Source organism: Nematolebias whitei, chromosome 14, assembly GCF_014905685.2.
Source record: "Nematolebias whitei isolate Nwh7 chromosome 14, NemWhi1, whole genome shotgun sequence".
Classification (NCBI taxonomy): Eukaryota; Metazoa; Chordata; class Actinopteri; order Cyprinodontiformes; family Rivulidae; genus Nematolebias; species Nematolebias whitei.
This window is the reverse complement of record NC_056511.1, coordinates 11634334-11649788: the sequence shown is the minus strand read 5'-3', so window position 1 is coordinate 11649788 and position 15455 is coordinate 11634334. Positions and strand designations below refer to the sequence as shown.

At 37.1% G+C, this 15455-nt stretch overlaps 1 protein-coding gene across 1 annotated transcript in view; it reads right to left on the bottom strand.

Moving 5' to 3' along the window:
• fstl4 (follistatin-like 4) overlaps nt 1–12873 on the bottom strand; it is a gene marked incomplete at its 5' end in the record, with an annotated part of 69566 nt that extends 56693 nt beyond the window's left edge. The window contains 2 exon segments of the mRNA XM_037688259.1: nt 8732–8852; nt 12681–12873. Of these exon segments, the coding sequence (XP_037544187.1) occupies nt 8732–8852; nt 12681–12873 (314 nt within the window).
• Between the last annotated feature and the right edge of the window lie 2582 nt (nt 12874–15455).

Here is a 15455-nt window from a genome sequence, read left to right as displayed (position 1 = left end):
ATATATATATATATATATATATATATATATATATATATATATATATACACACACTTTAAGTTGTTTACATTCTACCTAATTCATGTTTACCTCATTTCATCCAGCTTCTACAGTCTGCATTTGACATCATTCAGTCAGATATATTCCATCTCAAGCTGGTGCCAAATGCTGACAAAACCAAATGGATGTTGTTTTCCAACAGAAAGTCAGTGCCAGCAACTCTTCTTCCTAGCTCATCTGTGCATGGTGTTCCTATTGAGTTTTTAGGTTCTTACAAATACTTGGGAATCTTGGTTGATACACATCTCTCCAAGTCTCGTTAAAAACTTGATAAAGAAAATGAAATAAAAACTGGGTTTCTTTTTCAGAAATAGATCTTTAACTCGGAATGCCAGAAAACTCCTTGTAAGTGCTACCTTCGTACCGGCATTCGACTATGGTGACATTATGTGCATGAATGCCGCTGCCAGATGCTTGCAGATGTTGGATGCTGTCTACCATGGCACGCTAAGATTCATAACTGGTTGTAATTACTGTACCATCACTGCACGCTGTACTCCTTAGTCAGTTGGTCATCATTATCTACACTGGTTTGTTTTCATCTACTGTATAAATCCCTCCTTGGTCTGATACCTTCTTATATCTCCTCCCACATGTCACGCCATCAGTGCAGTTACAACATGCGCTCTCAGTCTTTCATCAGCAGCGTTCCCTCAGTGTGGACTGAACTTGGCAAAAGGCCTTTTCCTTCTCTGCTCCTGCAACCTGGAACATCTGGCAACAAGAACTGAAGCTGTCCACTTTGATTTACTTAACGAATTTCAAACATTTGATAATGTCAATAGAAAAATCAAAGCAATTATGTTCTTCTTGTTAGTATTTCACCCTGTTTTACGGCACCCTGATTTAGTGTTTTTACACTACTCTTATTGTAACAGCATTTTTACTGTAGTTTATTGTTGTTATTGTTGTCTGTACTTTATATGTTCTGTCTGGAACAGGTCTCTCTTGTAAGTGAGTCCTCGTGCCTCAATGAAGCTAAAACATATAAATAAAGGTTGAATTAAAAAAAGTTGTTTACATGCTTTCGTCTATATCTACAGCAACTCTTGTGTTAAAAAAATGTTTTAGCTCATGTTAAAAGGTTCCTCCTCTTATTAGCATGATTAGAGTGTTCAGATGATAAAAATTTGATTAGACAATCACATAAGACATTTATTCACTATTTTTAGATGGATTAAATTAGTTTCAATTTGATGACAGAAAAGGGGTGAACTACAGACAAGACAGCTAAAAGAAGAAATTGATGTGAAAGATTTAAAACTCCAACTTTTAAATTATTGTATTTTTGCACAATTGTGATAACAGTAATACGTTTGGATAAAAGCAAACAGCAGATCGGAGCAAGGCTGAGATAGGGTTTAATTTTAAGAGTGAACATGCATTGCAGCATGCAAAAAGTGGAGCTAAAGCCTTTATAGTCCCTTACCTGTTACTGCAGCTAGTGGACAATGGGTAATTACCTAGAAACAGAGATGACACTTGGAAGGCACCAAAGCCCCTTATTCACACTGGCAATTAGATGTTAAGGTCCACTGAGCGGTAATGAGGCATCAGACACAGGCAAGAGGAGAGGCCGCATATAAAGGAAGTATCACATAAAAAAAAAAACCTTAAGGAAAAAAAAGAAGAGGTAGTGGATGATTTTTTTTAAACTATAAAAAGTAATAAAATTGTTGTAGACAGATCACTGGAAAATGTAAATGAGATGGGGAGTAGAGATAAAACAAGGATATGGACAGCATGAACAGAAACAGAAAGCAGAAGAGAGGAAACGGTGCAGAGGATGTTTTGTAGCGGGCTGCAGAAGGAAGCTCCAGCATCTCCATTTCAAAGTCACTTTGCGGCTGACAGCTTAGCTGGAGGTCTCTCACCCACTTGGCTGTCAGAGAACAACGAGCTCCCATTGTAAAAGTGATATCTGATCTCAGCAAGATCATTTGTGCAGATTAAGGGCAAACTTGAGTAACATAAAAGATCAAACCCTGACAGGTGCTGCAGGGCACCAACAGAAAAAGGTATTATCTTGCAACACAGGCGTCAGGACTCAGAGGCTTCTTTGTATGTTAAAGGAGACAGAGGTCTGAAAACAACTATGATAAACAGCCACGAATAATGCACATCATCAAACGTTATCTTTGGGACTGGACAAAAAATGGCTATACAGACGTTTATAATCATTATGTTATAAATTCAGAACCTCAAGTGAAATATGCCATATTAACATTTCCAAATAACTAAATACATCAAGAAAAAGGTTTAGAATTTGCATATTATGTGCAGAAAATGAAAATATATAAGAACATTTACAATCATTTGAATACATTTATAAATGAATATTGAGTTGTGAACTCCTACAAGCATTTTTTTAAACCTATATTTAGGGTGCAGGATTGGCGCAAAGCATGTGAACTGCACAGCAAGCGGTACTGTTCGGTGGAAAATATACTGAAGTGTTGCCATTAATTTCAAATGTCCCTAATGAATAGATGTGATGCATAAGAGTACTTGTATAAATGTGATTATTATCATTTTCTTTTACACCGGTTCTGCTTCTTTCATAAATATCTGTACTATTTTTCCTGTTTTAATTATCTTCTGTCACATTAAAGTTTCTGTATACATGACCAAAATTACCTTAAAAGATTGTTCTTTATCTAAACCTTAATACGTCCCTTAAACGGTTGAAAGGTGCATATCCACTTTGGGGATCTTACATTTAAAACTGAAAATAAATATATTACATAGAGATAAATGGAACATTTCAACTTTTCTGGTTTTTCAGCAGCCAGACAAGTTATTTAAACCAAACACTTGAAGCCACAATTCATGTTAATATCCTCTGACCAACAAAGAATTTATGTGTAATTTGGTGTACAGTCACAAAGCTGCTGTAATCTTATTGTATTTAAGATTTGTAATAATTAATTTCCTTTCATATGCTTGTGCAGCAAAATGCCATATGATCCACAGCTTCCAGACATGGTGAAAACTCCTAATCTAAACTATCCACATTCATTACGCACACCTCCTTACTGCATGACCCTGCTGACCTGTCTCTAACTCTGGCTGCTGGTGTATCTCATTAGGTCAGCAGTTACGATCATATTTTTCTGTATCTACTTTTTATCATTTTTCTTGCAAACCGTCTCCCCTCAGAGGACAACAAGATGTTCCTCCTCCTTTAATAAGCACTTTACTCATCTTACATTTAACATGTTCCACAGAATCCCCCCATCAACCTTTGATAATTTTCTTCATCCATTTTTGTTCATTGCCCTCTCATTTTCTGTCTCTCGTTAACTTTGATTAATTACCAAGTCTGACTCAGCGGTACTGCAGGATCTTCGTATGATTAGTCTCTAAAGTGGAGTCATAAAAGCCAAATACAGGAGAGGACAAGCTCAGAGATAGATGTGAAAGAATAAAAGAACAAGTCAACTAAGCTGGTCCTACATTCAACGGTTATCTACAGTGGCACTAGACTGCACTTTACAGTGAATCAAAGCTGTAACCACATAGCTGCACAGTCGCAGTGGGCACCTACAAACTATGTTTATGACCCGCCACTTTCATGAAGAGTTTAAAAGTTAAAAATGTTTAATGGTAATCAGCAAGACAAAGATCAAAAACACTTAAATAGTGATGACTCTCATGCAATATATCTTTTCTCTTTACAAATATTATCAAGCATCAATGTGTGGCATGGAGGCTGCACAGCTGCAGAAAGAAAAGCTTTGCAGAGAGTGGTGAAGGCTGCACAGAAGTCTGTTGGAGTCAGTCTCCCCACCATCACGGACATCTACACCTCCAGATGAAGGAAGAGAGCCATCTGCATCATGAAGGACACCACTCACCCAGCATACACACTTTTTGCCCCACTCCCATCAGTCAGGAGATTGAGGAGCATTAAGTGTAGAACCACTAGACTGAGGAACAGCTTCTTCCCTGAAGATGTTAGACTCATGAATCCCTAATCAGGAATATCACTGTGAAAAAAAAATAAAATAAAAAACACTGTAATGCCACTTTGATTGTTGATATATGCTGCTGATTAACCATGCTGCTGATCTCATGCTGTTGATTTATTTCATGCTGCTGTGTTCATTCGTACTCATCTGCTCATACAGACTCATGTTCGTGCTGCTGTTCGGCATTCTGTTTTTGCACTATTTAGTGTTTTGCGCATTTCTTAATTTATATATTAGATCCTTAGTACTGTTTCTTTTACAGTTTATATTTTTTGTTATTGTTGGATGCACCTGTGCATTTTGTTCCACATCATGCATGTGATGTGAATGGCAATAAAGAACCTTGAAGTTGAACTTGAATCATAATTTTTAAAGAAAATTTCTGGTTTGAAGATTCAACTTGAGTAATAGACTTACTGAAACAGAGCCTGTAGCAAACTGACAGAGCAGCAGTCTTTGGATCCATCACCTCTTTACTGCTTGCTTTCTGCTCTCTGCAAGATCGAAGGAATTTTAAGTCTCCTCAAAATCTTTAAGCCTTCACCACAAGTTCCTGTATGACATTTTGATCTAACAAATGCAACAGTATCCGTGAGACAGCATAAACTTTCTCCTATGTATGTTGAAAGCCCTTGTATAGGATTTAGGCTGAACTTTTGTGTATTATCACAACTATATTTGGGAAAATTGAAACTTCACTGTTAAAAACAAGATTGTAAATTCTGACTGCATGTGCTTTATTGTAATTTCTTCAGTCAGTGGCAATATACACTGCCTGGCCCAAAAAAAAAAGTCACCACCTGGATTTAACAAAGCAAATAGGTACGAGTCTCCTATTAGAAAATTACTGCTTGAGCGATTATCTTTCAGCTGGCAACAAGTTAATTAATCCCAAATGGTACAATGAGTTGCTTCTCATTTCTTAAACAACAATGTCAAAAGACACATGGTGTGGTCGTGGAAAAGATGTCAATATGTTTGAGAAGGGTCCAATTATTGGCATGCATCAAGCAGAGAAAACATCTGAGGAGATTGCAGAAACTACTAAAATTGGGTTAAGAACTGAGAACGCATTATTAAAAACTGGAAGGATAGTGAGGATCCATCGTCTTCAAGGAAGAAATGTGTCCGGAAAAAAATCCTGAATGATCGTTATCGGCGATCACTTAAATGTTTGGTGAAATCAAATCAAAGAAAAACAACAGTAGCACTAAGGGCTATATTTAAAAGTGAAAGTAAGAGCATTCCCAAATGCACTATGTGAAGGGAACTCAAGGGATTGGACTGAACAGCCGTGTAGCCTTAAGAAAACCACTAATCAGTGAGGATAACTGGGAAAAAAAAAGGCTTCAATTTGCTAGGGAGCATAAAGATTGGACTCTGGAGCAATGGAAGAAGGTCATGTGGTCTGATGAGTCCGGATTTACCCTGGTCCAGAGTGATGGGTGCATCAGGGTAAGAAGAGAGGCAGGTGAAGTGATACACCCATCATGTCTAGTGCCTAGTCATCAATGCAAGATATAACACTGGATGGAAACAGATCTTGTGACTTTGCAGAAGCTTATTGAAACAATGCCACAGTGAATGCATGCTGTAATCAAAGCTAAAGGCGGTCCAACAAAGTATTAGTGTGCATCCTTTTTTTTGGCCAGGCAAAGTATTTTAATGATTAGGAGTCTTTGAAAAATGCTGGTATCCTTAAGAAACCATCTTGCAAAGCTTTAAGGCGCTACCTGTATCTGATACTTCGCAACATCATACATGAACTCAAACTATGTTGAGCACCAGACACAATAAAAAAGCCAATCTTTTAAAATCTAGAAAATACACCATTCTGCACATTTTGTGAACACTCCTTATTTATAAGGCACATGCAGACCTTGTTTTATTGCAGGACAGACATGTGTAACCACAAAAAAGCTCTGACCTTGTGAGAACATGAAGATTACATCTGTAGGATGCAAATATCGCTCAATAAGCTTGTTCTCATATCAGCTCTGCTGTTATTGCACTGTTGTCATTCACAGTGACCAGTTAATGTGATCCACTATCAGTGGCCATGTCCGAGAGGCAAATCCATGCACATTTTCTTTTGTATAATTATAGAAGTTCTAATTCAGACACAAAGGGCTCATGTACAAGATGTCCACTCCTACATAATGTTCACACTGTAATGAGTATTAGGCAACACCACTGTGAACCCACAAACCATTAAGAAGCCACAGAGCTGATTCAAGGCTATTATGCTGTTATTTCTGTCCTGGTCTATGAACTGTGACCAGGAGTACGCAGGTATTCTGTTGCATAGTTGAGGTTTTTTATCTGCTTTACTCAGTAAACCGCAATGCAGATAACAATACAGGATAAATTAGTTCTAACATACAAACAAGGATTTGGAAATCAAACTTAGATGTCTTTGGCATTTAATTACTTGTCTAATGCAACATTTTACAAGAAAACTTCACTTATCAAATGATCTTCACCGTAACAGTTTCAGAGAATTAAGGACCCTCAAAAGGCAGAAGTTATTAATTTTAAGTGCAATAACATGGTTAAAACAAGAACAGATGCTCACTTCTTGAAAGGATTTTCAAGGTATTTGCCATTTATTACATTACATCTGGTTGTAAAGTAGGCAAAACAAGTTGATGTGAAGTTGTCACATCCCATTAATGACTCTGTAATTTTTATAAATACGCCAATGAATTTTAGTTCAAAACCAAACTCTTATCAGTGGTGCCAAGGAGCCAGTCGAGCAAAAAAAAAAAAAAAATCAGTAACACAAAAAAAATTAAACAAGACAGGCAACTTGGCCAGCTGTGGTTTTACAATAAAGCGTATTGGATCAATAGGAATGTAATCAGGGCTATTCTCTGGTCTCATTTTCTTTTGTCAATTTGTTGAAAATAAAAAATTTAAAAAAGCAAAAGTCGAACTTGGAACTGTGATTCAAAGATGTATATGTTAGATAAAAACAGACGACCCAGGGTAGGCTGAGCTTTTCTTAAGAGCACAAGTTTAGTGTGGGATCAACGTGAAGCGGAGTGGTTCTCATGGGAGACAGAAAAGCAAGCCAGGAGATATGAAATAAAGAACTTCTGAATTTACTTTCTAAATGTGCAATTTGATTTACAGGATCCCAAAAATTATGACTAACACCTGAGTTCATAAATATCAGGCAGGAAAACGTATTATCATTTGAATCCATTTATTCGTGTTCATTTTTTTCATGCTTAGAGCCATATTGTCAATTTCCATTCTGCTAAGCACACCTGTGATTCCTGGCAGCTCCGGATCCCAGACCCCTCACTTGGATGGAGCATCAGCTGCATCCCAGGACTCACAGACACCTCCAAAACCTCACACAATTATGCAAAGTTGCACAATTCAACGCCAGCTACGTTTCCCAGAATACCAGATGTGCCACTCAAACATAATTACTCCCCGTCGTTGTTGCCTTTCTGCAGTCCAACACTTAACCTTGAGCGCTTTCTGATCAATAGCCCGTTATTGGTCCCAAACCACCTCTTCAACTGCTTGTCAAACATAAAACGCATTGACGAACTCAGCCGAAAACCCTTCAGGCAAATCTGCAGGTAGATAAATAAAATGTAATGTCTGCCCACTGCCCATCTGGAAGGTGAAGCTAGAGTAACGGAATTATAGGTGGGAAGTTTTCAGCTAAAACCAGTCATTAGGGTGCCTGAATTATTGGGGAGGCTTAATAGACCTTTACGAGCTGAAAGTAAAAGCTTGGCAATGGCTGCTTGCCAATGCAAACTGCTGTATTGACAAATTCAGTCAGATTCTATTTTCTTGATGAATTCCTACCTGAGGTTTCATTGCAGTTTGATGGAATGTGTGAAGGATGCAAAGACAAAAAGTGAGGTAAAAAGTGTTTAAAGAAAATTAATATTTCTGTTGTAATTAGCAGGTTTGGGGGTAATGTTACAGTAACATTACAGACAAAATATGATTATTGTTCCTAAAAATGTGTGACCTGCAAAGGCGCTCAGCTGCCACTCACTCTACACCTCAAATAGTATAATAACAGTTCCAGATGTTATAATAAAGGCTAATCTGGGTACATGGGGCCGAGATGGTGTAGAGGCAGGGCAGCCGGCTTGGGACCCGAGAGTCCCAGGTTCGATCCCCAGTCACTGCACATCACGTGGCGTCTCTGGGCAGCACGTCTAATCCCCAAAATGTCCCCCGGGCGCTTTCAATAGCTGCCCACTGCACCACCTGGTGGTGGATGGGTTAAATGCAGAGACTAATTTCGCCATTGTATGGAAACATACAGTGCTGACATTGTGATGACATTATTATTATTATTATTATGTGCTGTGCACAAATACAATTTTATCTGTGGTTGAAAGACGTTCATCCTGATTGGTGCAGAAGTTGCGTTGAGTATAACGAACCATAAACTTTCAGATTTTAAATGATGGGAAACGAGCTGCATTTTAAATTATGGTTGACATTTGTTCTAAGTTTAAAATGTTTGTTAGCTAAAGCAACTACCGTATTCAAAATGAGCCCAAATAAAGTCTTGTCATCCATTTTTGGCTAGAAAATGTGAAAGGGCATTAGTAATTCTAAGCAGATTTTTTTTTTTTTTTTTTTTTTTTAATTTAGGTGTGTTTTATACAGAGTGGGGTAAAAAAAAAGTGTCTCTGGGTAAAACTATAAAAACTCACGAAAAGCTGTGTAGAACTCATGCAGGCTGAGGTGTCCATCATTGTTATAGTCATCGTAACGAAGCAGATCTTGCATGGTGCACTCCAAAAGATTGTCGTCCAGATGCTCCTTGACAGAGATCTAAGAAAAAAGGACAAATAAAATAAGTTATCCTATAAACTATATTCTATTCTTAATAAAGGTAAAGTTAAACAATGTAGGAAAACTGTTCAAAAATTTGCATTAAAAGAAGTTTCAACTTAATGGACTGATATATAAATTAATCAGAGCAGTTTCGAAGATGCTGAAATATTAGTGCTAATCAGAAGCTCTTAAATGTTTTACCATCATAAAGAATTGCATCAAATATCGGCAAATGAAAATCTAAACAAGCCTGATATCTATCGGAAATATGTTATCTAGCTTACCAGAAATAAATAGTTTGGGCAGCATTATCGTTTTACCCATAATGCACAAGCTTGTGGTATGGGGATCGATTTTTATAAACAAAAATAATGAATTGTTTTAAATATCAATGAATTCAGGAAAAAGACAAACATTTGTCTATTGGCTGAATACTACAGAAATGTCCATGATAATGTAATAAAGCCACCAACATTATAAAGTACTTCAAAAATTAGACATGCTTTGATCCCAGCAATAAATAAAATAAACTTACAAGATCTCAAAAGGATGCAAGGCAGCACACGAATTTCATAGAAAAAGCTTTTTTCATGTGGAATGAGCAAAATTCCCCCAAAGAGCTGAAAGCTTCTTATAAAGTTTAAAACCATCATTACTGACCCTGCAGGAGGCTCAGAAACCATCTCATCTTGATGTTTTTAAACTTGAAATTATGATTGACAAGAATATAACTTAAACAGCATATTGAATATATTTGCATTTTAAACTTCTGAAATCAGGTCATTTCAACTCTTCAGTATTCTAAGAAACAGTATATTTAGGTTTTGCATGTCAGGATTTCATATCAGTAGTATAAAATGTGTTTATAGGTTTAAATGCCAACACGATAATTACAAGGCAATTTACTTTTTATGTTTCCTTCCTCTGGCTGGTAAAGTCTAGAAGTATAAACCTATAAACCTTTAAGTTAATCTTCTCCAACTGATTTTGTATGGAGCTGCACATGTGACATGGCAGATTAAAGGATGTGACAAACTTTTTCATCTCGTGTTGTTGCCTGAAGCCGAGCACTGCCATATGTTCCCTGTCACAGACTCTTCTGCCCTTAGGCATTTGAATAAAACATATTCAAACCCCAAGTACAGGACTTTACCATTCTGCATTAACTGTGACAAAAGACGGATCCCAAAGTGGAGACGGACTGGATGGATGACTGGAATCTCTCTTTGATCCTTAAAAGCATTATCTATGCAAAACAGAATTTGTGAATTTCTGCACAGTAAGAATGACTTATCAAGAGATGTCTCAGTAACATGCCAGCTTTATTAAATCTTTTAATACAGCGTCGCCATAAAAGGCAAATGTCGCTCAATCGTTTTTCTTAGTGGAAAGAGAACAAAACTTGTTGGGAGCGCAAAAACTTGTTGGGAGCGCAGTAAGTTAACAAAAGCTTACTGCTTTGTCAGTTATTGTAGAGCGTTTGAAAGTTTTTATAAATGTTTAGCTTCTAATACGCTTTCTTATTATAAGAATGGAAAGCTTAAAGCTGATTCTAAGTTTTGAACAATAAGAAGCTGGGGATTTTTAACAATTTTTTTTTTGTTGACATCATGAGTAACTCTATAACAGGAGTCAGACTCTGGCAGTGTGGAAGTCTCTGAGATCCACACTTTGATAGAAGATTAATTGCTGCCAATGTCTGATGCCAAAATGCCAGACAATATTCAAAGTACTTCAACGTCACCATGAAAGCGTCAACTCCATCTTTTTTCACAGTTGTTCTGCTTCTAAGATCAGCTGGAGAAAAACTTTGATATTTTCCATCATTTGAAAAGATGATTAAATGTTGCAGCTAGATGTCACTTTACAATTTTAAAGCAGAATTCTCAATATTTCTTGCAAAGCAGAGAACATCAACAAGACAAGGACATGGTGATTCAGTGATCTAACTAGAAAGTTCCTGCAGAAACTTTGATGGGGGCTGCCACATTGCAGCCATTTAAAAACATTGATTTGACAGTACTAAGTGTTGGGATTCACTCTCAGCTACCACCGTGCCAAATTTCAGCCCAAAAAATAAAAATAAAAAATCAATGAGTTATAGTTATTTTTAAATTACTGAGTTGTAGTCAAATTTGAGTTTTCTGAGGTAGATGTGGCAGCCATCTTGGTAACACTATAATAAGGTACACAACATTTGATTAACTACTAGGGAACACCTCTGGAACAAATCAGGAACAAATCAGGAGTTAATGGGTAGTCAACCAGTACTTACTGGAGAACACATAGCCAAGCCTTATTAGGGGACTACTGGTTTGTTACCACAGAAACAGAGAGATTCTACATTTGGGTTCTGAACAAACCCTGCACCAGTGAGATCACAACTCGTAATTGTGAAAAACCTGTTTTCTAGTGATTATTGATTTTAGAGGATTCTTACCACTGATTATCAATTTCATAATCTTGTACTGCTGTCATTTTAACTAGGTCTGACCATCATTTACTGAGTACCAAATAATTTTCTGGCCATCATTTTGTTCACTGACGTAGTGATGCATCATAAAGTACTTACTGAGGAACTAATCATTACTTAATCACTACCTGACCACTACCTGCATCATGAAGGACCCCACTCACCCAGCACACACACTTTTTTTCCCGCTCCCCTCAGGAAGGAGGTTGAGGAGCATTAAGTGTAGAACCACTAGACCGAGGAACAGCTTCTACCCTGAGGCTGTTAGACTCATGAATCTCTAACCAGAATAATCACTGTGAAGAATCCCATCATGTTGCTGCTGATCTGTTTGAAGTTCATGCGTACTCATCTGCTCACACAGACTCATGCTCGTGCTGCTGTTCAGCGTACTGTTTTTATGCTATTAGTGATTAGCATATTTTTAGTTGACGTTTTTCTTAGATATTATTACTGTTTTTATTTTACATTTTATTGTTGGATGTAACTGGGACCCTGTGTACATAATTTCGTTCCACAATAAAGAAACTCTGACTCTGACCTACTGTTACCTCCTGATTTGTTCCTCTTTGGTTTCCTTGGTGACTACCCATTAGTTCTTTATTAGTTCCTCGTGTAAGGTAACTAACCAGTAGTCCCATAATAAGGCTTGGCTGTGTGTTCCCCAGTAAGTACTGGTTAACTACCCATTAGTTCCTGATTAGTTCGTGAGGCGTTCCCTAGTAGTTAATCAACTTTTGTGTACCTTATTGTAAAGTGTTACCGCCATCAGTATCCAAAATGGCTCCAAAAGTTAATCAGTGTTTTGTTCAGGGACTTCTCCACTTCAGGTCATGTGACCTCACTGTGGCAGCTAGAAGCTGCTGAGTTCTGTCAGTGTTTTTCAAAGAGAAAAATGGCAACTTTGTTTGCAAATTACATCACCATGGTAACTCAAAATGCCTATTGCCAAGCCAGTCATTTTGATATAACATTTGTGGGGGTACACGATGCTGTTCGAGCCGCATTAAAGTTGATGGAAGAGTAAGATATAAAGTTAAGAAACCCTTTTCAGGTTGATAATAGGTGGCTGCCTTACTAGACAGTCCCCAATTAATTTTTAAATTTTTGTTTCATAATTTTAAATGTTGCAAGAATTTACTTTGGATCATTTCACTGCTTTTTACTTCTAAACTGCAAACATTGTGAATTGTAGAAAAGGGAAACTACTAAACATTTCTTCTGCATTTCATTCTTCATATGACTTTTGAGTCCTTACTATTTAGGAGTTCATGATGCAGAATCCAAAACGAGTAAATGATCCTGAGGGTCCGGGTTAGGAACCGATCCGGATATTTCAGCTCCGGACTCACCTTTTCCAGTTCATCGCTGACCAGCCGACTGTCCTGATTCACGTCGAGATATTTAAACATTGTGTCCACCAGCGCTCTTTTCTCCTCCATGTCCCTCTGCTGGCTCTGCTGTCCGGTCTTCATTACTTTGGGTTGCATGTCGAGCAGCATGCTCTTCAGCTTGTTGTATTCTGACATGGTGCACGCACTGCCTGCAAGGGAAAACACACAGATTGAATAAAGAAATGAAACAAAACATTTATTCACAATTATTCCAATTACACAAGCTGCACGCACGGCTGTAAATGGGGTTGAATGTGTTTGTGTTTCTGAGAAAGAAAAAAAAAACATTTTAGAAGAAAAATAATGTGTGGAAAAGCACCGTAGTGCGTCCTTGAGCCATTAAGAAAGATTATGGATTTTTTTTTGGGGGGGTGGGCTTTCATTATTTGCTACAGCTCTTTTTCAGGGGGGCAGAGAACATAAATAATTACATGTAATCCTAAAATCCACATGAAAACAAAAAGGTAAACATCGTCATTTAGCATCTTGTCGCACTGTACTCTGGAATTAAAGCTCGTGGGTGCCTTGTTTGTCTGGAAAAACATATGTCACATGCTGAGAGGGACTGACAAGCAGAGATATTAATAGAACAAGCTTCTCTAATAAGTATCAGAAAAAAGAGATGGTTCAGGTAAGTTTTTTCTTTTCTTGTGTCTTTGCTTCTGTTTAGTACCAGCTGTGCCCTGCTGGATAGCAGGATGAGGAATGTTGATGGGAGGCCACGAGGAAGCAATGAACACAAGCATAGATCAGAAAAAAAATGGTGGAATAGCTTTTTAAATAAATTAATTAGATGAAAATGCCTACTGAGGAGGAAAACCCAATATGGGAGAGGATCTCAATGACAAACATCCTCTGACATCAAAACTATTAAACAAAAACTAAATTAGGGAACATGACTTTAAACATTCTGTCTCAGCATCTCTTTATGATTCTAAACTTGTACAACAGTTTAGTACTATCTGAGTATACCTAGAGCCATTACCATAACTGTCCTTATTGCAGCATTAACAAGGTTCCTGCTGGGCTACAGAAGAGACAACCTCCTCCCGTTAATGTCACAGCTGAATATAAATGTACAAAATGATGTTTCCATGCATGTGTGTGCATGCTTATATATGGAAAAACACAAGGTTTCCTGGTGTGCAGAATATCTTTATCTTGAGAAAAGGCCAGGGTCACCCACAATTAAACCTTCAACAAACATCAAATTAAATGTGCTTGTTCTCACGCACAAAAAAAGACAATTAAGAAGAAAATAATTGCACCGTTTTAGTTCCGTGTTGTCGTATTAGAAGTTAAAGACATGATTATAATCTGCTTTCACAAATGTGACTCTTGCTTGAGTTACATTTTTTTTAATCAGAGTTGGATATTTACAAATATAAATTAAATCTTCGGTGAACTTTATATTTTTTAGTTTCTACTACAAGCGTTGTTTAACGTTCGTAATCGTCACCAAACGCTATCGGAACCCAGACCCATTTCTACTGTCATGAAAATTATGGGAGTTGTAAATTTTAACAAATGGATTATACGCAACACATTTCTGAAGATTTTTTTTTTTTTAATACCTCCACCTACTGGCACAGATCTGAAATGTGACATATATTTATCACATTGGGCGTACTTAGAAAATTCATTCCACATTTGGAAATGGCAATTTCATAAATTTTTTATGCTTATTTTTATTTAATGATTTAAAATGAACAACAAAAATTATATTTATCTAAAATAACAGAATGAGCTAAAGTGACTAAGCAGAGATTAGTATTTGTCTTATTGTGTCAAATATGTCACATGGATTTTTTTTGTACAATTTAAAGTTTAATGCCTGATGAGGCATAAATGTCACAGTGATATTTGACAAACCTATTCTTTATCAAATTGTTTTAGAAACGCTCTCAAATCATTTTATATGTGAGCTATGACATGTTCTGTAAGGATTAGCATCAATGAATCAGTGGAAACTCACCTTTGGTAAAACAAAATAAAGTTTCTAAAATTACCTGAGTGGTCACATTAGCTGCCCAGGTGCACCAAGACTTTGGAAATGATGTCGTAAGTACCCAGAGTCCCTCACTAGTCACATGACTGAATCAGGATGTTCAGTGTCACTTAGGGACTTCATGAGATAAGAGTCAATGTTAAACCTTAATAAGAAACTTTTCTCAATTTTAAAAAGGGGCAGTGACACTGGATCTTTAAAAACGTTAGTGTTTAACATTCCTACTAAAGATGAAAGATATATTTTTTTTTTATTAAGGTAAATATGTACAGATGGTATCTAACTTTTTTTTTAATGTCAAAAATGATTTCCTAGAACATCCAGGTACAGTAGTCCCATGCTACTTCATGGTTTATTTTTTGTGGACTCATTCTATGGCGGTTTTTCAAAATAAGATTGGACATGACACACAATTGGCTGATTGATGGATGACCCACACGGTTGGCATAAATTGTTTATTTTAAATGAATTATTTTTAATTAATTAGCATCTGCTGCACCTTTGTGCAGCCCATAATGCAGAATAAACTTGCTCCTGCAGCTGATCTCCATGCAGAGCAGAGAAGTGGGCGCGGCCAACAGCGCTTGCAGGTGAGGAGAGCAGCCGAGGCAGGGAGCTGAAATCATGACATTCTGTGCTCTTTGAGAGCATTTAGAGTTTAGAAACGTGGTTAAGAATAAAGCAAGAGTGTGGGAAGGCTTTAAAACGCCTTTATATATATATAT